Source organism: Somniosus microcephalus, unplaced genomic scaffold, assembly GCF_052327205.1.
Source record: "Somniosus microcephalus isolate GS21.2 unplaced genomic scaffold, FLI_Smic_1.0 unresolved_chr1, whole genome shotgun sequence".
NCBI lineage: Eukaryota > Metazoa > Chordata > Chondrichthyes > Squaliformes > Somniosidae > Somniosus > Somniosus microcephalus.
In genome coordinates this window covers 72,657,952-72,682,302 of record NW_028225179.1, presented here as the reverse complement: position 1 = coordinate 72,682,302, position 24,351 = coordinate 72,657,952, and the positions used below count along the sequence as shown (strand labels likewise).

The 24,351-nt window shown below is 49.1% G+C and overlaps 1 protein-coding gene across 1 annotated transcript in view; it reads right to left on the bottom strand.

Moving 5' to 3' along the window:
* LOC147095490 (uncharacterized) overlaps positions 1-24,126 on the bottom strand; it is a 263,751-nt gene extending 239,625 nt beyond the window's left edge. The window contains exon 1 of the mRNA XM_085973648.1: positions 24,099-24,126. Coding sequence (XP_085829774.1) covers positions 24,099-24,126 — 28 coding nt within the window. The remainder of the gene's footprint in view (positions 1-24,098) is intronic.
* Positions 24,127-24,351: the final 225 nt, after the last annotated feature.

Sequence of the window (24,351 nt, the reverse complement as noted above, 5' to 3'; positions counted from 1 at the left end):
CTGGGGAAATGTGGGGTATAGAGAGGGGGCACACTGGGGGAAATGTGGGGTATAGAGAGGGGACACACTGGGGGAAATGTGGGGTATAGAGAGGGGACACACTGGGGGAAATGTGGGGTATAGAGAGGGACACACTGTGCGAAATGTGGGGTATAGAGAGGGGACACACTGGGGGAAATGTGGGGTATAGAGAGTGGACACACTGGGGAAATGTGGGGTATAGAGAGAGGACACACTGGGGGAAATGTGGGGTGTAGAGAGGGGACACACTGGGGGAAATGTGGGGTATAGAGAGTGGACACACTGGGGAAATGTGGGGTATAGAGAGAGGACACACTGGGGGAAATGTGGGGTCTAGAGAGGGACACACTGGGGAAATGTGGGTTATAGAGAGGGACACACTGGGGGAAATGTGGGGTATAGAGAGGGGACACACTGGGGGAAATGTGGGGTGTAGAGAGGGGATACACTGGGGGAAATGTGGGGTATAGAGAGGGGACACACTGGGGAAATGTGGGGTATAGAGAGGTGACACACTGGGGGAAATGTGGGGTATAGAGAGGGACACACTGGGGAAATGTGGGGTATAGAGAGGGGACACACTGGGGAAATGTGGGGTATAGAGAGGGGACACACTGGGGGAAATGTGGGGTATAGAGAGGGACACACTGGGAAATGTGGGGTATAGAGAGGGACACACTGGGGGAAATGTGGGTTATAGAGAGGGGGCACACTGGGGAAATGTGGGTTATAGAGAGGGGACACACTGGGGAAATGTGGGGTATAGAGAGGGGACACACTGGGGGAAATGTGGGGTATAGAGAGGGGACACACTGGGGGAAATGTGGGGTATAGAGAGGGACACACTGGGGGAAATGTGGGGTATAGAGAGGGACACACTGGGAAATGTGGGGTATAGAGAGGGACACACTGGGGAAATGTGGGGTATAGAGAGGGGACACACTGGGGAAAATGTGGGGTATAGAGAGGGACACACTGGGGAAATGTGGGGTATAGAGAGGGACACACTGGGGAAATGTGGGGTATAGAGAGGGGCACACTGGGGGAAATGTGGGGTATGGAGAGGGGACACACTGGGGGAAATGTGGGGTATAGAGAGGGGACACACTGGGGAAATGTGGGTATGGAGAGGGGACACACTGGGGGAAATGTGGGGTATAGAGAGGGGACACACTGGGGAAATTTGAGGTATAGAGAGGGGATACACTGGGGAAATGTGGGTATAGAGAGGGGACACACTGGGGGAAATGTGGGGTATAGAGAGGGGACACACTGGGGAAATGTGAGGTATAGAGAGGGACACACTGCGAAATGTGGGGTATAGAGAGGGGACACACTGGGGAAATGTGGGGTTTAGAGAGGGACACACTGGGGGAAATGTGGGGTTTAGAGAGGGACACACTGGGGAAATGTGGGGTACAGAGAGGGACACACTGGCGAAATGTGGGGTTTAGAGAGGGACACACTGGTGAAATGTGGGTATAGAGAGGGGACACACTGGGGAAATGTGGGCTATAGAGAGGGGACACACTGGGGAAATGTGGGGTATAGAGAGGGACACACTGGGGGAAATGTGGGCTATAGAGAGGGGACGCAGTGGGGAAATGTGGGGTATAGAGAGGGACACACTGGGGAAATGTGGGGTATAGAGAGGGGACGCACTGGGGGAAATGTGGGGTATAGAGAGGGGACACACTGGGGAAATGCTGGGTTATAGAGAGGGACACACTGGGGAAATGTGGGGTATAGAGAGGGGACACACTGGGGGAAATGTGGGGTATAGAGAGGGGACACACTGGGGAAATGTGGGGTATAGAGAGGGACACCTGGGGAAATGTGGGGTATGGAGAGGGACACACTGGGGGAAATGTGGGGTATAGAGAGGGGACACACTGGGAAATTTGAGGTATAGTGAGGGGATACACTGGGGAAATGTGGGGTATAGAGAGGGGACACACTGGGGGAAATGTGGGGTATAGAGAGGGGACACACTGGGAAATGTGAGGTATAGAGAGGGACACACTGTGAAATGTGGGGTATAGAGAGGGGACACACTGGGGAAATGTGGGGTTTAGAGAGGGGACACACTGGGGGAAATGTGGGGTTTAGAGAGGGACACACTGGGGAAATGTGGGGTACAGAGAGGGGACACACTGGCGAAATGTGGGGTTTAGAGAGGGACACACTGCGAAATGTGGGGTATAGAGAGGGGACACACTGGGGGAAATGTGGGGTATAGAGAGGGGACGCACTGGGGGAAATGTGGGTTATAGAGAGGGGGCACACTGGGGGAAATGTGGGGTATAGAGAGGGACACACTGGGGGAAATGTGGGGTATAGAGAGGGGACACACTGGGGGAAATGTGGGGTATAGAGAGGGACACACTGGGGGAAATGTGGGGTATAGAGAGGGACACACTGGGGAAATGTGGGGTATAGAGAGGGACACACTGGGGAAATGTGGGGTATAGAGAGGGGACACACTGGGGGAAATGTGGGCTATAGAGAGGGACACACTGGGGAAATGTGGGGTATAGAGAGGGACACACTGGGGAAATGTGGGTATAGAGAGGGACACACTGGGGGAAATGTGGGGTATGGAGAGGGGACACACTGGGGAAATGTGGGGTATAGAGAGGGGACACACTGGGGAAATGTGGGGTATGGAGAGGGGACACACTGGGGGAAATGTGGGGTATAGAGAGGGGACACACTGGGGAAATTTGAGGTATAGAGAGGGGATACACTGGGGAAATGTGGGGTATAGAGAGGGGACACACTGGGGAAATGTGGGGTATAGAGAGGGGACACACTGGGGAAATGTGAGGTATAGAGAGGGACACACTGGCGAAATGTGGGGTATAGAGAGGGGACACACTGGGGAAATGTGGGGTTTAGAGAGGGACACACTGGGGGAAATGTGGGGTTTAGAGAGGGACACACTGGGGGAAATTTGGGGTACAGAGAGGGGACACACTGGCGAAATGTGGGGTTTAGAGAGGACACACTGGCGAAATGTGGGGTACTGAGAGGGGACACACTGGGGGAATGTGGGCTATAGAGAGGGGACACACTGGGGAAATGTGGGTTTTAGAGAGGGACACACTGGGGGAAATGTGGGCTATAGAGAGGGGACACACTGGGGAAATGTGGGGGATAGAGAGGGACACACTGGGGGAAATGTGGGGTATAGAGAGGGGACGCACTGGGGGAAATGTGGGGTATAGAGAGGGACACACTGGGGAAATGTGGGTTATAGAGAGGGACACACTGGGGGAAATGTGGGGTATAGAGAGGGGACACACTGGGGAAATGTGGGGTATAGAGAGGGGACACACTGGGGGAAATGTGGGGTATAGAGAGGGACACCCTGGGGGAAATGTGGGGTATGGAGAGGGGACACACTGGGGAAATGTGGGGTATAGAGAGGGGACACACTGGGGAAATTGAGGTATAGAGAGGGATACACTGGGGAAATGTGGGTTATAGAGAGGGGGCACACTGGGGGAAATGTGGGTATAGAGAGGGGACACACTGGGGGAAATGTGGGGTATAGAGAGGGGACACACTGGGGGAAATGTGGGGTATAGAGAGGGACACACTGGGGGAAATGTGGGGTATAGAGAGGGACACACTGGGGAAATGTGGGGTATAGAGAGGGACACACTGGGGAAATGTGGGGTATAGAGAGGGGACACACTGGGGGAAATGTGGGCTATAGAGAGGGACACACTGGGGAAATGTGGGGTATAGAGAGGGACACACTGGGGAAATGTGGGGTATAGAGAGGGACACACTGGGGGAAATGTGGGGTATGGAGAGGGGACACACTGGGGGAAATGTGGGGTATAGAGAGGGGACACACTGGGGGAAATGTGGGGTATGGAGAGGGGACACACTGGGGGAAATGTGGGGTATAGAGAGGGGACACACTGGGGAAATTTGAGGTATAGAGAGGGGATACACTGGGGAAATGTGGGGTATAGAGAGGGGACACACTGGGGGAAATGTGGGGTATAGAGAGGGGACACACTGGGGAAATGTGAGGTATAGAGAGGGACACACTGGCGAAATGTGGGGTATAGAGAGGGGACACACTGGGGAAATGTGGGGTTTAGAGAGGGACACACTGGGGGAAATGTGGGGTTTAGAGAGGGACACACTGGGGGAAATTTGGGGTACAGAGAGGGGACACACTGGCGAAATGTGGGGTTTAGAGAGGGACACACTGGCGAAATGTGGGGTACTGAGAGGGGACACACTGGGGGAAATGTGGGCTATAGAGAGGGGACACACTGGGGAAATGTGGGTTTTAGAGAGGGACACACTGGGGGAAATGTGGGCTATAGAGAGGGGACACACTGGGGAAATGTGGGGGATAGAGAGGGACACACTGGGGGAAATGTGGGGTATAGAGAGGGGACGCACTGGGGGAAATGTGGGGTATAGAGAGGGGACACACTGGGGAAATGTGGGTTATAGAGAGGGACACACTGGGGGAAATGTGGGGTATAGAGAGGGGACACACTGGGGGAAATGTGGGGTATAGAGAGGGGACACACTGGGGGAAATGTGGGGTATAGAGAGGGACACCCTGGGGGAAATGTGGGGTATGGAGAGGGGACACACTGGGGGAAATGTGGGGTATAGAGAGGGGACACACTGGGGAAATTTGAGGTATAGAGAGGGGATACACTGGGGAAATGTGGGGTATAGAGAGGGGCACACTGGGGGAAATGTGGGGTATAGAGAGGGGACACACTGGGGAAATGTGAGGTATAGAGAGGGACACACTGGTGAAATGTGGGGTATAGAGAGGGGACACACTGGGGGAAATGTGGGGTATAGAGAGGGACACCCTGGGGGAAATGTGGGGTATGGAGAGGGGACACACTGGGGGAAATGTGGGGTATAGAGAGGGGACACAGTGGGGAAATTTGAGGTATAGAGAGGGGATACACTGGGGAAATGTGGGGTATAGAGAGGGGACACACTGGGGGAAATGTGGGGTATAGAGAGGGGACACACTGGGGAAATGTGAGGTATAGAGAGGGACACACTGGTGAAATGTGGGGTATAGAGAGGGGACACACTGGGGAAATGTGGGGTTTAGAGAGGGACACACTGGGGGAAATGTGGGGTTTAGAGAGGGACACACTGGGGGAAATGTGGGGTACAGAGAGTGGACACACTGGCGAAATGTGGGGTTTAGAGAGGGACACACTGGCGAAATGTGGGGTATAGAGAGGGGACACACTGGGGGAAATGTGGGGTATAGAGAGGGGACGCACTGGGGGAAATGTGGGGTATAGAGAGGGGACGCACTGGGGGAAATGTGGGCTATAGAGAGGGGACACACTGGGGAAATGTGGGGTATAGAGAGGGACACACTGGGGGAAATGTGGGGTCTAGAGAGGGGACACACTGCGGAAATGTGGGTTATAGAGAGGGACACACTGGGGGAAATGTTGGGTATAGAGAGGTGACACACTGGGGGAAATGTGGGGTATAGAGAGGGGACACACTGGGGGAAATGTGGGGTATAGAGAGGGACACCCTGGGGGAAATGTGGGATATGGAGAGGGGACACACTGGGGGAAATGTGGGGTATAGAGAGGGGACACACTGGGGAAATTTGAGGTATAGAGAGGGGATACACTGGGGAAATGTGGGGTATAGAGAGGGGACACACTGGGGGAAATGAGGGGTATAGAGAGGGGACACACTGGGGAAATGTGAGGTATAGAGAGGGACACACTGGCGAAATGTGGGGTATAGAGAGGGGACACACTGGGGAAATGTGGGGTTTAGAGAGGGACACACTGGGGGAAATGTGGGGTTTAGAGAGGGACACACTGGGGGAAATGTGAGGTACAGAGAGGGGACACACTGGCGAAATGTGGGGTTTAGAGAGGGACACACTGGCAAAATGTGGGGTATAGAGAGGGGACACACTGGGGGAAATGTGGGGTATAGAGAGGGGACGCACTGGGGGAAATGTGGGCTATAGAGAGGGGACACACTGGGGAAATGAGGGGTATAGAGAGGGACACACTGGGGGAAATGTGGGGTATAGAGAGGGGACGCACTGGGGGAAATGTGGGCTATAGAGAGGGGACACACTGGGGAAATGTGGGGTATAGAGAGGGACACACTGGGGGAAATGTGGGGTATAGAGAGGGGACGCACTGGGGGAAATGTGGGGTATAGAGAGGGGACACACTGGGGAAATGTGGGTTTTAGAGAGGGACACACTGGGGGAAATGTGGGGTATAGAGAGGGGACACACTGGGGGAAATGTGGGGTATAGAGAGGGGACACACGGGGGAAATGTGGGGTATAGAGAGGGACACCCTGGGGAAATGTGGGGTATAGAGAGGGGACACATTGGGGGAAATGTGGGGTGTAGAGAGGGACACACTGGGGAAATGTGGGTTATAGAGAGGGGACACACTGGGGAAATGTGGGGTATAGAGAGGGGACACACTGGGGAAATGTGGGGTATAGAGAGGGGACACATTGGGGAAATGTGGGGTGTAGAGAGGGACACACTGGGGAAATGTGGGTTTTCGAGAGGGGACACACTGGGGGAAATGTGGGGTATAGAGAGGGGACACACTGGGGGAAAAGTGGGGTATAGAGAGGGGACACACTGGGGAAATGTGGGGTATAGAGAGGGGACACACTGGGGCAAATGTGGGGTATAGAGAGGGACACACTGGGGGAAATGTGGGGTATAGAGAGGGACACACTGGGGAAATGTGGGTTATAGAGAGGGACACACTGGGGGAAATGTGGGATATAGAGAGGGGACACACTGAGGAAATGTGTGGTATAGAGAGGGACACGCTGGGGGAAATGTGGGGTATAGAGAGGGGACACACTGGGGAAATGTGGGGTATAGAGAGGGGACACACTGGGGGAAATGTGGGGTATAGAGAGGGGACACACTGGGGAAATGTGGGGTATAGAGAGGGGACACACTGGGGGAAATGTGGGGTATAGAGAGGGGACACACTGGGGATTTGTGGGGTATAGAGAGGGACACACTGGGGGAAATGTCGGGTATAGAGAGGGGACACACTGGGGGAAATGTGGGGTAGCGAGAGGGGGCACACTGGGGGAAATGTGGGGTATAGAGAGGGGACACACTGGGGGAAATGTGGGCTATAGAGAGGGGACACACTGGGGGAAATGTGGGGTAGAGAGAGGGGGCACACTGGGGGAAATGTGGGATATAGAGAGGGGACACACTGGGGGAAATGTGGGGTATAGAGAGGGGACTCACTGGGGGAAATGTGGGGTAAAGAGAGGGACACACTGGGGGAAATGTTGGGTATAGAGAGGGGACACACTGGGGGAAATGTGGGGTAAGCCCAGCATTTATTGCCATCCCCAGTTGCCCCCGAGAAGGTGGTGGTGAGCAACCTTCTTGAACCGCTGCAGTCCATGTGGTGATGGTACTCCCACAGTGCTGTTAGGGAGGGAGTTCCAGGATTTTGACCCAGCGATGTAGGATTGGCGATATATTTCTAAGTCAGGATGGTGTGTGACTTGGAGGGGAACTTGGAGTTGGTGGTGTTCCCATGCGTCTGCTGCCCTTGTCCTTCCAGGTGGAAGAGGTCGCAGGTTTGGGAGATGCTGCCGAAGAAGCCTTGGTGAGTTGCTGCTGTGCTTGAGGTGAGATGAACAAGTGTGTAGCATAAACACCGGCATGTGCTATAAATACTTTGTATTACTATGTACCATCTTCTGGGCCAAGGCAGCATCCTGATGAGTGTCATGGCGATAAGGGCGGGAGCGCAGTTTAGAGTTGTGTGAGATACTCACCAGTGGCAGACTCGAGTTGGCGGAGGCCAAGAAGAATGAAAATGAGAACTGCTTCCATTTTGTGTGTCGCCTGTCCCGATTAAATTCTGGTAGTTAAACAGAAACAAAAAGGTGAATGTTACTGTCATGAATCTTACCATTCATGTAGAAATGACTCATGAGATAACACTGGGCGGCCAGCTGGTGGCGCCGTCCAGTCGCTGAAGGTAAGCATGCAGGTGCAGCAGGCGGTTAAGAAGGCAAATGGTATGTTGGCCTTCGTAGCAAGAGGGTTCGAGTACAAGAACAAGGATGCCTTGCTGCAGTTGTACAGGGCCTTGGTGAGACCGCACCTTGAGTATTGTGTGCAGTTTTGGTCGCCTTACCTGAGGAAGGACGTTCTTGCCATGGAGGGAGTGCAGCGAAGATTCACCAGGCTGATACCTGGGATGGCAGGAATGATGTACGAGGAGAGATTGTGTCGATTGGGCTTATACTCACTGGAGTTTAGAAGATTGAGAGGGGATCTCATCGAAACCTATAAAATTCTGTCAGGCCTGGACAGACTCGATGCAGGAAGGATGCTTCTGATGGTCGGGGAGTCCAGAACCAGGGGTCACAGTCTAAGGATAAGGGGTAAACCATTTAGGACAGAGATGAGGAGGAATTTCTTCACCCAGAGAGTGGTGAACCTGTGGAATTCTCTGCCACAGAGGGCGGTGGAGGCCAGTTCATTAAATATATTCAAAAAGGAGTTGGATATATTTCTTAAGGCTAAAGGGATCAAGGGATATGGGGAGAAGGCAGGGACAGGGTATTGAACTTGGATGATCAGCCATGATCGCATTGAATGGCGGAGCAGGCTCGAGGGGCCGAATGGCCTACTCCTGCTCCTATCTTCTATGTTTCTATGTTTCTATAAATACTCGGGAGTGGGCCCAGCTTGCTCAGGACTTTTTGTAACCAGGAACTAGTGATGTAACTAGAACACATGGTTGTGAAACAGTTGATTAAAGCCTTGTTTTATACTCAAACCAAGTGCGTAGTACTTTTCTTACGTCAGTTACGAGGCAACGTATATCAGGCCTTCTAAGCATAAGCGGGGAACGGTTATCACATTTCATAAAAAGGTCCTCAGAAGGGGTACAGAGGAGGTTTACCAGGATGTTACAATGAATGAGGCACTTCAGCTACGAGGAGAGGTTGGACAAGTTTGGACTGTTCTCCTTGGAACAGAGACGGTGAAGCGGTGACCGAATGGAGGTTTTCAAGACGATGAGAGGTTTTAATAGAGTAGATGGGGAAAAATGATTTCCTCTGGCAAGTTGGACAATAACTAGAGTTCATAGATTCAAAATCATTGGAAAAAGGATCTAGATGGGCGATGAGGGGAAATTTTTTCACTCGGAGAGTTCTCGGGATCGGGAACGCTCGACCTGAAAAGGTGGTGGAAGCTGGTCCCATCAATAATTCCAAAAGAGAGTTGGACAGGTTCTGGAGGATGAGGAACTCACAGGGTTACGGATAAAAAGCGGCGAGTTAGTGGCAACTGTTAAATCTGTGAGTTGTTCAAGTAATTAATACTGAGACTTAATCATTAACAATAAAACAGGTCTTTACTGGTTGGAGGTAGGGACTATACGTAGGTCTTTACTTCATGCCCACAGGCGGGAACTGAGGGGGATCAGTACCCACAGTACTATTTATACCCCTATGGCCAGGAGTGGTACTGCGTATCACTACGCCCAACAAGTAGTGCAGTCCTGTCCATAGGTTCAAAGTAGCACACATATTACATACACAACATTCCTCCCTTCCTAGCTTTACAGTCATCTCCCCATTTAACATAACGTAATAACATATATACATATATAACTTCAGGTTTACATAACAGAATAACATAGATACATAGATAACTTCATGTCAAAACAGATCACAGATTCAGTCTCTGCGGAAAACAGTTCACAGATTCAATCTCTGTGGTGGAGTCGGTTCACGTTGCTGGAGTGACTCATTCAATAGTCCTTCCATGGATTTAACAGTTTGAACTTCCGAACTGAATTGGCTCCGTTCGGAGGGACCACGTGTGTGATCTGGTAGAGGTAATAATGGTTCAGATGGGTCATCTTCTGTTTCGACTTTTCCTTTTCTGCTTCTTGGAGACTCTCTGGGCTCCACTGTCAGCTGCCAGCTGCATGCGCAGTTCCTCCTTCTCTCCCTCCTTTTTCCGTAGTAGAGCCACCCTCTCCCGATGTTCCGTAGACTTTCGGTGCTCCTCCATGATTTCTGTATGGTGGGAGTCGAAGTTACAAGTTGGGCAGGACAGGACATAGTAATATTCGGTGTCGTCCTGATCTAGGCCAGCGAGAGGGTCTTCTATTTCCTCCATACCCAGCTGGGCGTTAGCCAGCTTTTGTTCCAAGTCCAGACATCTTTCCTGAAGAGACTTCTTCATGCGTACCTCTTCATCCAGCTTTTTCTGGGCTTTCAGCAAGTCGTTTACTAATGACCTCATTTGAGATTTTACTACTTCAACTTCTTTTGGAGATTGATTGATCGGACTATTCAATCCCTCTACCGGAGCAGCTGTTTCAGCGGTCTGTTGTTCTACGTTGACGTGAGTCAGCGTACTTTTGGCATCCAAGGGCTGCTCTGTTGCAGTCATCTCAGTCTGTGTTGCCACCTCAGCTCTTCCAATAACCTTTGAGAGCTCCGAACCCCTTTCGTTTGAATATTGAAGTTCGTGTTCAAGTTTTTCCCATTTCAGAGTCCTGTCCTTCAGCATATGCAGGAGTTGGCTGACCGTTAACTCCTCTGACATCAGACGTTTTGTGTGCTCCTGCTCCATTTTCTCCATCAGCTGCTTCTGTTGTCTTTCCAGATTCTCCAACTCTATATCAAAGAACTCTTTCGTTGCATTCAACTCTTGCTCACAACGGCGAAGCATTTGTTCTAATTGCTGTTGTAGTTTGAAATGGAGTTGAGTTCGAGCCCGGTGTCCCTCAGAAATGGGCACATCAGTAGACTTGCCAGACTCAGAATCCACAGTTAAACTATGTTGTTGTTGCTCAGTGGAATTCTGTGCTGAAACTTTGTCTTTTGCACCTGAGTTGGGCTTACCATCATCCGTTCCAGAGTCTGGGCCGACTATCTTCACCGAGTTCTCACTCGTTATTGTTTGTAGGAAATGCCAGTCCATATTCATTTTCCTAATCCACTCCCGTCCTAGTAGTGGAGAACCTCCTTCAGATATCACATATAAGTCCATTATTTGACTGTCTTCGCCCTTGTGGACCACTGCAACCTCTATTTTCCCGATGGGGTACACTCTTTGCCCCGTGTATGTTTTCAATATAATCCCCGTATCCTGTAGGGGAATATGTTGGAATAACTTTCCGTAATCTTTCTTATTTATGACCGTCAATGCCGATCCAGTGTCCAATTCCAGTTTTACTTGGACTCCTTCTATCTGAAGAGTGACCCAAATTGTCTGGAGGTCTGCACCCTTACCAACGTTGAGTACTCTTAAGTTAGCCAGTTCATTACAGCTTAAGCTAGCCAGTTCATTACTGCTAGCATCTGAATCGGACTCCTGTTCGGTCACCTTGTGTACCTTTGCGTATTTTCCTTGCAGTGACTTCTTGTTGCTGGTCTTCTTCCCTGACCTGCATACTCTAGCTATATGTCCAAGCCTACCACAAGTTCTACATTCTTGGTTTTTAAACCAACACTGGTTCTGATCATGCGTTGTCTTTCCACAACGATAACATTTGCCAGAACTCACACCCAATTTGTGTGCACTGAGCTCCGGTGACCGTAGCTGCATTACTGCTGTGCCTCTCGCTGCGGCTTCGTGTGCTGCTGCCATAGTGACCGCCTTCTCAAGCGTCAGCTCATTCTCCTCGAGCAGTCGCTTTTGTGTATCCTGTTTAAATAAACCACACACAAATTTGTCTCGAAGTGCCTCTGTCAGTCCCGTTCCAAACTGGCAATATTTCGCTAATTTACGCAATTCCAGCAAATAATCAGCATTGCTTTCATGCTGTAGCTGCCTTCTGTCGTAAAATTTAAATCGTTCCGCTAGCATCAGCGGCGTGGGGTTTAGATGATCTTTCAGGACAGTAACAATCTCATCGAACGTCTTATCCGCCGGTTCATCTGGTGATAACAGGTGTTTCAATTGCCCGTATGTCTTCGCACCCATTAAATTTAATAATGTTAGAGCTTTATCTTGGTCACGAATTTTATTGGCCTTACAATAATTTTTTACTCTTTCAACATATATGGCCCAATCTTCGAGGTCACTATCAAAGGTGCTAATATTCCCGTGTTTAGGCATTGTAGATTTGCAATTTCTCAGATTTTATTTTGTTTACTTGTTATCAAAGATGGCGGCTTCCCGCTCTTGCCGTCGTCCTCCGCCCACAAAATGGCGGTTTTCCCGCGCTTGGCGGTCTTCACCCGTCCCCCGACGCCGTCTCCCTTCAGCCCCCGAGTGCGGCCCTTATCTTCGCCGCGATCGCCCGAGTGCGGCCCTTATCTGCGGATGCGATCGCTGGATCGCGAAGCGGCTCTCGGCTCTTATCAGGAGATGCGATCGCTCTGTTGAAACGCCTCCCGCTCGAAGCGGCTCTCGCGCCCTATTCCTCCAGCTCCCCCAGCCTCGTTCGTGCGGCCAACGCGGTCGACTGCCTGTCGCGTCGCTGCCCGGCTCAGACAACGGCTTACCCACCACCAAGCTGGAGAAGAAGCTGACGGTCGCCGATGGAGGCTCCGAGGTCAGGATGTCTTCCAGTGGGGTGGAGAGGGTGGAAACCTCTCTGCAACGTCCTGGCTGTGGACGAAGCTGCCGTGGAGTGACTGCCGCAGGGTCCGAATCAGACTCGTCGCCAGTGTTAAATCTGTGAGTTGTTCAAGTAATTAATACTGAGACTTAATCATTAACAATAAAACAGGTCTTTACTGGTTGGAGGTAGGGACTATACGTAGGTCTTTACTTCATGCCCACAGGCGGGAACTGAGGGGGATCAGTACCCACAGTACTATTTATACCCCTATGGCCAGGAGTGGTACTGCGTATCACTACGCCCAACAAGTAGTGCAGTCCTGTCCATAGGTTCAAAGTAGCACACATATTACATACACAACAGCAACGTTGGTAGCAGCCTCGCCTCTGAGTCCGAAGGTTATGGGTTCAAGTTCCACTCCAGAGACTTGAGCACAAAAATCCAGGCTGACACTCCAACGCAGTGCTGAGGGAGCGCCGCACTGTCGGAGGTGCCGTCTTTCGGATGAGACGTTAAACCGAGGCCCCGTCTGCCCTCTCGGGTGGAAGTAATAGATCCCACGGGCACTATTTTGAAGCAGAGTAGGGGGAGTTCTCCCCGGTGTCCTGGGGCCAATATTTATCCCTCAATCAACATCACTAAAACAGATTTAACTGGTCATTTATCACATTGCTGTTTGTGGGAGCTTGCTGTGCGCAAATCGGCTGCCACGTTACCACATTACAACAGTGACTACACTCCAAAAAGTACTTCATTGGCCGCAAAGCGCTTTGGGACGTCCTGAGGTCGTGAAAGATGCTGTATAAATGCCAGTGTTTCTTCTCTGTGTGAAATGAGTTCACTTTTTGCCTGAAATCTACCTCATAATCTGTTAAATGGAGCAAAGGGAGTCTTTCTACTACATATCTAGGAGTTCAGATCTCCATGTCTTGACAGAATTATAGCTCATCACCAGCAACAAGTTCCACATTAAGTAAATAATATAATAATAATAAATATATATGTTTAACTGTACAACTAATTTTTATACAGAAAAAATACCTGTGTTGTGTTATAGGGGGTCCGTGGAATTTTTATAACATAGGACGGGGGCCTCAGAAGCAAAAAGTTAGGAACCCCTGACTTAGATAACACAATAGGGAGCCATATATCCAAGCACCTACCAAACCAAAGTCACGGGTCTGATGGAATACTCTCCACTTGCCTGGGTGAGTGCAGCTCCAACAACACTCAAGAAGCTCAACAACATCCAGGACAAAGCAGCCCGCTTGATTGGCACCCCATGCACCACCTTAAACATTCACTCCCTCCACCACCGGCGTACCGTGGCTGCAGTGTGTACCATCTACAAGATGCACTGCAGCAACTCGCCAAGGCTTCTTCGGCAGCACCTCCCAAACCCGTGACCTCTTCCACCTAGCAGGACAAGGGCAGCAGGCGCATGGGAACTCCACCACCTCCAAGTTCCCCTCCAAGTCACACACCATCCTGACTTGGAAATATATCGGCGTTCCTTCATTGTCGCTGGGTCAAAATCCTGGAACTCCCTCCCTAACAGCACTGTGGGAGTACCTTCACCACATGGACTGCAGCGGTTCAAGAAGAATATTAAAAATAGTTTGCCGATGACACAAAGATTGTTGGTATAGTAACTAGTATAGACAGGTGCACAAAATTATAAAGAGACTTTGATAGATTTAGTGATTGGGCAAAACGGTAGCAGATGGAGTTCAATGCAGGTGATTTTTTTTTATTGTGGGCGTCGCTGGCAAAGCCAGCATTTATTGCCCATCCCTAATTGCCCTTGAGAAGGTGGTGGTGAGCCGCCTTCTTGAACCACTGCAGTCCGTGTGGTGAAGGTGCTCCCACAGTGCTGTTAGGGAGGGAGTTCCAGGATTTTGATCCAGCGACGATGAAGGATCGGCGATATATTTCCAAGTCAGGATGGTGTGTGACTTGGACGGGAACTTGGAGGTGGTGGTGTTCCCATGCGCCTGCTGCCCTTGTCCTTCTAGGTGGAAGAGGTCGCGGGTTTGGGAGGTGCTGCCGAAGAAGCCTTGGCGAGTTGCTGCAGTGCATCTTGCAGATGGTACACACTGCAGCCACGGTACGCCGGTGGTGGAGGGAGTGAATGTTTAGGGTGGTGGATGGGGTGCCAATCAAGCGGGTTGCTTTGTCCTGGATGGTGTTGAGCTTCTTGAGTGTTGTTGGAGCTGCACTCATCCAGGTAAGTGGAGAGTATAAGAACATAAGAACATAAGAAATAGGAGCAGGAGTAGGCCATACGGCCCCTCGGGCCTGCTCCGCCATTCAATAGGATCATGGCTGATCGGAATCTAGACTCACGTCCACTTCCCTGCCCTTTCCCCGTAACCCCTAATTCCCTTATCTGCTAGGAAAATGTCTATCTCCATTTTAAATTTATTTAATGTTGCAGCTTCCACAGCTCTCTGGGGTAGCAAATTCCATAGATTCACCACCCTCTGAGTGAAGAAGTTTCTCCTCATCTCAGTATTGAAAGGGCAGCCCCTTATTCTAAGATTATGCCCCCTAGTTCTAATCTCACCCATCAGTGGAAACATCCTCACCGCATCCACCCGATCAAGCCCCCTCACAATCTTATATGTTTCGATAAGATCGCCTCTCATTCTTCTGAACTCCAATGAGTAGAGTCCCAACCTACTCAACCTTTCCTCATACGTCAACCCCCTCATCTCTGGAATCAACTGAGTGAACCTTCTCTGAACCGCCTCGAGAGCAAGTATCTCTTTTCTTAAATATGGAAACCAAAACTGCACGCAGTATCCCAGGTGTGGCCTCACCAATACCCTGTATAACTGCAGCAAGACTTCCCTGTTTTTATACTCCATCCCCCTTGCAATAAAAGCCAAGATTCCATTGGCCTTCCTGATCACCTGCTGCACCTGCATACTAACTTTTTGTGTTTCATGCACCAGGACCCCCAGATCCCTTTGTACTGTAGCACTTTGCAGTTTCTCTCCATTCAGATAATAACTTGCTCTTTGATTTTTTCTGCCAAAGTGCATAACCTCACACTTTCCAACATTATATTGCATCTGCCAAATCTCTGCCCACTCACTTAGCCTGTCTATGTCCTTTTGCAGGTTTTTTATGTCCTCCTCACTCACTGCTTTCCCTCCCATCTTTGTATCGTCGGCAAACTTGGATATGTTGCACTCGGTCTCTTCCTCCAAATCGTTAATATAGATCATAAAGAGTTGGGGTCCCAGCACTGACCCCTGCGGAACACCACTAGTTACTGATTGCCAGCCTGAGAACGAACCATTTATCCCAACTCTTTGTTTTCCATCACACTCCTTACTTGTGCCTTGTAGATGGTAGAAAGGCTTTGGGGAATCAGGAGGTGAGACACTCGCCGCAGAATACCCAACCTCTGACCTGCTCTTGTTGCCACAGTATTTATGTGGCTGGTCCAGTTAAGTTTCTGGTCAATGGTGACCCCCAGGATGCTGATGGTGGAGGATTCGGCGATGGTAATGCCGTTGAATGTCAAGGGGAGGTGGTTAGACTCTTGCTTGTTGGAGATAGTCATTGCCTGCCACTTGTGTGGCGTAAATGTTACCTGCCACTTACCGGCCCAAGCCTGAACGTGGAGGTCCAAAAAGATTTAGGGGTCCATGTACAAAGATCACAAAAACGCAGTCAGGTACAAAAAATAATTAAAAAGGCTAATGGTATGTTAACCTTATAAATAGAGGGCTAGAATAGAAAGGGGAGGAAGTTTTGCTGCAGCTGTACAAAGCCCTGGTTAGACCACATCTGGAGCACTAGTTCTGATCACCGAATCTTAGAAAGGATGTAACAGCCTTGGAAGGAGTGCAGCACAGATTTACCCGAATGATACCAGGGCTCCAAGGGTTAAATTTTGAGGCTTGTATTCCCCGGAATATGGAAGGTTAAGGGATGAGTTGATTGCGAATTTTTTTCAGGATGTTGAAAGGAATTGTCACGGTAGAGAGAGAGAAACTATTTCCACTGGTGGAGGAGTCTAGGACAAGGGGACATAGTCTTAAAATCAGAGCCAGGCCATTCAGGAGAAGTTAGAAACACTTCTTCACACAAAGGGGGGGGGTGTACAGATAACCGTAGCTGTCGTAAAGACAGCGGGGTTTGATTGACAGCTGGTTGACGGATGACGTCATATCCGGGGGCGGGATCCGACGCCATCTTGGCCATGCTTGAAGTACTGTACTAGGAGACGCAGAGTCAGGACTGAATAAATGGCACTCCACTACAACTGCTTGGGAGACTCGTAATTACGTTATTAAGATAACATTACATGGTACCAGGATTTATAGAACTCACGATAAGGACATACTACAACAATGGAAGGAATAAAACCTCCAGCTAGCCTGCAACTAGAAGGAAATGTAGATGAAAATTGGTGTGCCTTCAAGCAACGCTTTCTTCTCTACCTCACAGCGATTGATGCTTTGACTAGCTCTGGAACAGTAGCTTTGTTGCTAACAATGGCTGGCTCGCAGGCAATCGAGCTGTTTAATACATTTACATTTGCAGCCAAAGATGATAAAAATGATCTGGACAAGGTGATAGAACGGTTCGACGAATACTGCACTCCAAAAAAGAATGAAACGTATGAGAGATTCGTGTTTCGCTCCTGCGTGCAAAAGCAAGGAGAATCCTTTGATGTTTTTTTGATGGACTTGAAAATAAAAGCACAAACATGCAACTTTAGGGACCTGAAGGAATCGATGATACGCGATCAAGTCATTTTTGGAATACTCAACAAGAAGGTGAGGGAGAGAATGCTTAGAGACAATGACCTAAATTTGGATGCAGCAGTGAAAATATGTCATGCTAGTGAACTCTCAGCCATGCACACGAAAACTTTCGAAGGGAGCAGCACAGCAGCGGGCGGGAGCGCCCTGGGGCTGGAAAACCTGCCGATGGATGTGGTACACAAAAGGGACACAAGAGGGCCCACGGAGTTCAAGATGATGACGCCTTACAAATGCAGACGGTGCGGTAATAAACACGTAGCCAGACAGTGTCCTGCTTATGGGAAGAACTGTGCAAAATGTAAAGGCAGGAATCACTTTGCCAAGATGTGTTTTTGGGAAGAGAAAACTGAAGGTAAAAAGACAGTGCATGCTATTGAGACTGAAGAGACAGGAGCAGAGACTTTGTTTGTTGGAATGGTGCAAAATGAGTCAAAACAGGGCAAAAATGCTAATGAAGTGCACTCTGTAGGACCAAAGACTGAAGTTTGGATAGCTCCCTTGCTGGTAAATGGCACCATTGTTCCCTTTAAGCTAGATACAGGTGCTAAGGCAAACCTCATAAGTTGGAGTGATGCACGGAATCTCAAAGTGCGACCTAAAATACTGAACAAGACAGTGTCTTTGAAGGCATACAATGGACAAAGCATTGAAACAAAAGGAACGTGTAGGCTGAATGTTAAGGTGAAAAATCACATTCATCCTTTGACCTTTGTTATAGTGCCTGAAGGACATGAGTCACTGTTGGGGGATAAGGCCTATGTGGATTTGGGCTTGGTAAAATGAGTCTATACTATCAATGAACTGAACTGTGTGCAGAGTGCCCCCCAAGATAGTACAAATCTGACTCATGAGACTATAGCACACAAATATGCAGATGTATTTCAGGGTTTCGGAGCACTGCCCTTTACATACTCCATCAAACTGAGAGAGGATACACAACCTGTGATTCACGCACCCAGGAGAGGTCCAGTGGCTCTCCGTGAAAAACTGAGGAAAGAGCTAGACCGCATGGAGGGACTAGCTGTCATAAAGAAGATTGAGGAACCGACTGACTGGGTAAATTCCATGGTCTGCGTCAATTCAAAGAAAACTGATAAATTGCATGTCTGCATGGACCCCAAGGACCTTAACGCCAATATCAAAAGAGAGCACTACCAAATTCCAAAGAGAGAAGAAATAGTCAGCGAAATGACAGAAGCGAAAGTCTTCTCCAAGATGGACGCCTCGCATGGTTTCTGGCAGTTGAAACTTGATGAAGAAGGTGCTAAGCTGTGCACTTTTAACACCCCGTTTGGCCGATACTCCTACCAGCGTCTGCCCTTTGGTATTAGCTCCGCCCCAGAAATCTTTCACAGAGCAATGGAGCAAATCATCGAGGGCCTGGAGGGAGTGCGGGTGTACGTGGATGATCTGGTAGTATGGGGCTCCACTCAGGGGGAGCACGACACCAGACTGGAGAAAACACTTCAGAGAATACAGCAGTATGGACTCAAACTAAATAAAGACAAATGTCAGTTCAGTGTCAATGAAATCACATTCCTCGGAGACAAGATCTCTATAGAGGGGATTCAGCCAGACAAGTCAAAGGTAAAGGCTATACATGACATGGAGAAACCAAAGGACAAGAAAGGGGTTCAGCGGGCCCTTGGCATGGTTAACTACCTAGGAAAATTAATTCCAAATCTAGCAGTGAAAACTGTTCATCTGAAAAAACTGCTGCACCAAGAGACAGAGTTCCAATGGGGACATGAACATGAGAGCGAATGGAAGGGGCTGCTACACATTCTAGCAAGTGAACCCCTACTGAAGTTCTTCTGCCCTAAAAAGAGGCCAAAAGTGTCCACAGATGCCTCTAAGAATGGATTAGGGGCTGTCCTTCTACAGGAAGATGAAGGAGAATGGCGACCAGTGGTGTATGCGTCACGCTCCATGACGGCTACAGAGTGCCAGTATGCGCAAATCGAGAAGGAGTGCCTTGGCTTGGCATTTGGGTGTGAAAAATGTCATACCTACATCTATGGTCTTCCCAAGGTTATCCTAGAAACGGACCATAAGCCACTGCTAGGGATTGCAAAGAAGAATCTGTGTGACATGTCACCATGGATACAACGCCTAATGATGAGACTTCAACGTTATGATTTTGAGCTAACATATGTGCCAGGGACACAAATGTTCATTGCAGACACACTATCCAGGGCTGCGCCTTATGCCACACAAAACAGTGAATCAGAAGAGGATGTGGCTCTTCATGTGGATATGGTCTACGCAGCATTGCCCGCCACACAGGAACAACTATCAGTAATAGTCACAGAGACATCAAAGGACCCAGTCCTGAGTAAAGTAATGAGAAATCTTCAAGGGGGCTGGAAGAAAGGGTCATGTAAACAATATTATCACATTCAGTCTGAGCTCTCTGTGGTCAATGGACTGCTGCTTAAGTGTGACAAGATAGTAGTGCCCACCTCTATGCGGCGAGAAATGCTCAACAGGATACATGAAGGGCACCTGGGTGCAGAAAAGTCAAAAAGGAGAGCACGTGAGGCACTCTACTGGCCAAACATGAACTCTGATATTGACCAGATGATCAGTGAATGTGCTACATGTCAGGAGTATCACTACAAGCAAACAAAAGAGCCCCTCATTACCACAGAGCTCCCATCACAACCTTGGGAAAAGGTCAGAACTGATATTTTTCACTATGAAGGAAAAGACTATTTGTTAGTTATTGATTATTATTCCAATTTTCCAGAGATGGCACTCTTGTCCAGTACCACATCAAGAGCTGTGATAACTCACCTGAAGTCAATCTTTGCCAGGCAGGGCATCCCTCTAACCCTGGTCTCTGATAATGGCCCTCCCTGTGCCAGTCATGAGTTTCAGTCATTTGCTTCAGAGTATGAGTTTAATCATGTAACCTCCAGTCCGCTCTATCCTCAGGCTAATGAAAAAGCGGAGAAGGGGGTACAGATTGTGAAAAGACTATTAAAGAAAGCAGCACACAGCAACACTGACCCATATCTGGCCCTGATGTCGTACAGGGCGGGCCCGCTAGCAAGTGGCAAGTCTCCAGCTGAGCTCTTACTGGGTCAGAAAATCCGTACTCGACTTCCCAGTTATGTCGCACCTGACCACAGAGATGAGGTGTGGGCAGACAAGGCTCGGAAACTACAACAGAAACAAAAAACACTTCATGACCGCACAGCCACTACACTAGTGCCTCTGCAGGAGAAGGATATAGTTTGCATTGAAGGGCCTGAGTCATGGCCTAAAAGAGCCACCGTTCTACAACAGCTTGCCCCCAGGTCATACAGTGTCATAACAGAGAACGGCAATGTGTTTCGCAGAAACAGGAGGCACCTACTGAAAACCACAGAGACCTTTCAGCCTCAGGAGGACAGAGAGGATGATGAGATGAGGGAAATGCCACAAAGAGACGAGATGAGGGAAATGCCACAAAGTGACGAAGGACACAGTAGTGATAAGGTGACAAGGGACCTGTGTGGTACAGACATGAACTTAAGGGATACAACTGGGGTGGTTCAGCAAACACCCATTCAGCCACGCAGCCTGTAGTTAAACTTGACCTGTAGACAGGGATTGATAAGACTGTAAACAGTTAATGGACTCCTGGGTGTGGGTAAGGTTTATACCTACCTGCAATTAGTTCAACGGTGTAGTTACACTGACTGTTTCTATATGATGTTAACAAGTGTTCTATGTGTTATGTTATGTTATGTTGTTACTGTGTTATGTCTTCATTGAAGGGGGAAGATGTACGGATAACCATAGCTGTCGTAAAGACAGCGGCATTTGATTGACAGCCGATTGACGGCTGATGTCATAGCCGGGGGCGGGATCCGACGCCATCTTGGCCATGCTTGAGTACTGTACTAGGAGACAGAGTCAGGACTGAATAAATGGCACTCCACTACAACTGCTTGGGAGACTCGTACTTACGTTATTAAGATAACATTACAGGGGGTAGAAGTGTGGAACTCCCTCCCACAAATTAAAATGATTAATTTTAAATCTGTGATCGATAGATTTTTGCTAGACAAGGGCATTTAAGGATATGGAGCCAAGGTGGGTGGATGGAGTTAAGATACAGATCAGCCATGATCTCAGTGAATGACGGAACAGGCTCAAGAGGCTGAATGGCCTCCCCCCTGTTCCTATGCTCCTAGTATGAATTCAGTGTCTTCCTCACAGCTTGGAATATTCTGCAGTATGACTGAACAAGATTATGCAAAATTTTGTTAGTTACAGTAAGCACTAATTTGTTCTGTTATGGGATAATTAACTCGTAATACCAGTTTAAACAGAAACGGTAAATTCCATCCTCATAAACAGAGATAATAACTTGCTTCCTCATGCTGACTCTCATATATCACGAGTGCCCAGGGCTAAGTTAATGGTGTTGCTCACTGAGCATCTTAGTCCTCCCGTGTGAGCCTGAAATGTGAGCTATTTGGCCGCAGAGTGCCTCACAACTGAACAAGATCCTCTCCTCATCCTTATGAGCACAGGCCGGGGATGGAACTTCGGTCCTTCCTGCTTGGTTCATGACTCTCGCTGCGTTTCTGTGTCTCTCTGCAGCTCTCTTTCTTTGTCCCTTGCTCTGTCTTTCTCCATTTCACTCACTGCCTATGTCTGTCTGAGTCCGATGCTACTCTGTTCCTAGCCCTCCATCTCGAGTCAACATCTACACTCCTCCAACACCAATCAAAAGCTGCTCCTCTCCATCATCATCAACATCTACACCCCTCGACCGTCACACCTCCATCTCCATCTCCATTTCCACATCGCTACCACTTCATTCACTTTAAGCAGCAGCTTTCAGCGTCCTGCGGACTGTATCCAGCTATAATTAATGCCCATGGAACCATATCACAACTGCAATAACAACAGCAACAACTTGCATTGCTACAGTTCCATTAATGTAGTAAAACTTTCCAAGGTACTTCAAAGGAGCGATTATCAAGCAAAATTTGACATCGAGCCACATGAGGAGAAATTAGGGCAGGTGACCAAAAGCTTGGTCGAAGAGGTCGGTTTTAAGGAGCGTGTTAAAGGAGGAAAGAGATTTAGAGAAGTGGAGAGATTTAGGGAGGGAATTCCAGAGCTTAGGGCCCAGGCGGCTAAAGGCACGGCCGCCAATGGTGGAGCGATGGAAATCGGGGGATGCACAAAAGGCCAATTTTGGAGAAGTGCAGAGATCTCGGGTGTGGGGGGGGGAGCGGTGTTGTGGGGCTGGAGGAGATTACTGAGATAGGGAGGGGGCGAGGTCGTGGAGAGATTTGAAAACAAGGATGAGAATTTTAAAATCGAGGCGTTGCTTTACCAGGAGCCAGTGTAGGTCAGAGAGCACAGGGGGTGCTGGGCGAACGGGACTCGGTGCGAGTTAAGACACGGGCAGCCGAGTTTTGGAGGACCTCGAGTTTACGGAGGGTAGAATGTGGGAGGCCAGCCAGGAGTGCGTTGGATGGGCAATAAATGCTCCATTTTAGGCTGCTTCATCACCTGAGGAGTTTCAAATGGCACTGAACACATTGCAATCATCTGCGAACATCCCCATTTCTGACCTTATGACGGCGGGAAGATCATTGATGAAGCAGCTGAAGATGGTTGGGCCTAGGACACTGCCCTGAGGAACTCCTGCAGCGATGTCCTGGGGCTGCGATGATCGACATCCAACCACCACAACCATCTTCCTTTGTGCTAGGTATGACTCCAGCCAGTGGAGAGTTTCCCCCTGATTCCCATTGACCTTCAATTTTACTAGGGCTCCTTGATGCCACACTCGGTCAAATGCTGCCTTGATGTCAAGTGTAACACTGTCATGAATCTAAAAGTGGCCAAATGTACCGACAAGCTTTGAGGGCAATAGGCTGCTTGGCTAAAACACATTTGCAAAATAAGGGATGTGCTGGTTCTTTTCCTTCAAAAGATAAGCTCTTGAAAATTCTGTGAGAACCGCGCGTCAACAACGCTGCAGGTGTGGAAAAACAATGACTTTCTCCAATCCTTGGATGTCTGGCCTTGGTGAACTAAGCATTAAAACAGATAGGAAGAGAGAGAGAGAGGAAAACACCATTACCCACAGTTTGGGACATGAATGCTGTGGGCGAGTTGCCAAGTTTTGGGGTTTAAGTGTCATTAGACACTGACATTCGGGACTATAGTCGATGGTGACTTGGTCAGTTGCCGGTTAAAGTTAATCATACGTCTAGTCATCGCTGAATTGGCCTCTCATTTGGTGAATAGGATGTATGTGGTTTTGCTTAGAATCACCTGAGTTTAAAGTCAATGATTTTGGATGCTTGCTTGTGATAAGTACAGGAATTGAGTACAGTGTGGATTCTGGTAATTACTTGAGACCTCTTGCTGATTTTTAAGTGAAAGAAGTTTCACAGATTCATTGGGATTTGTGTTGTCTGTTCCACGGGGCTGAACTCTACAAACTGTCGGACAATCAGAACGTCTTAAACAAGGGCAGTCACTCTCACCTCACCTCTGGAATTCAGCTCTTGTCTTTTGCTTTGGACCAAAGCCTGTTGATATCTCTGTTGATATTTCCCTCAAATTGTTTACAGTTTGGTGAACGACTGACTGGGTTTGTTTGGAAGGTGCGTGTGAATCTGCCCTTTATCAGAGGTTCAATCACCTCTAACATTGATACCAATAAACTGCTGCTCACCTGATTTTGATCTCAGATGATTGCTCATGTTTTGAGAATGTGAAGGGTAAAAATGGTCGTTAAACTGAAGTTATCTGTGAGCTGTGAGACTAAGACAACAATTCCCAGCTATCACCTGATGTCAATACTCGGTCCGACTCCAGACTCAGTTCCCGGTCCATGTATCTGGGGAGATCACTCGAATCCCCAACTGCCTCATTCCTGTAACTGGGGAGCTCCCTTTAACTCACACCTGTCTCACCACCAGTGGAGG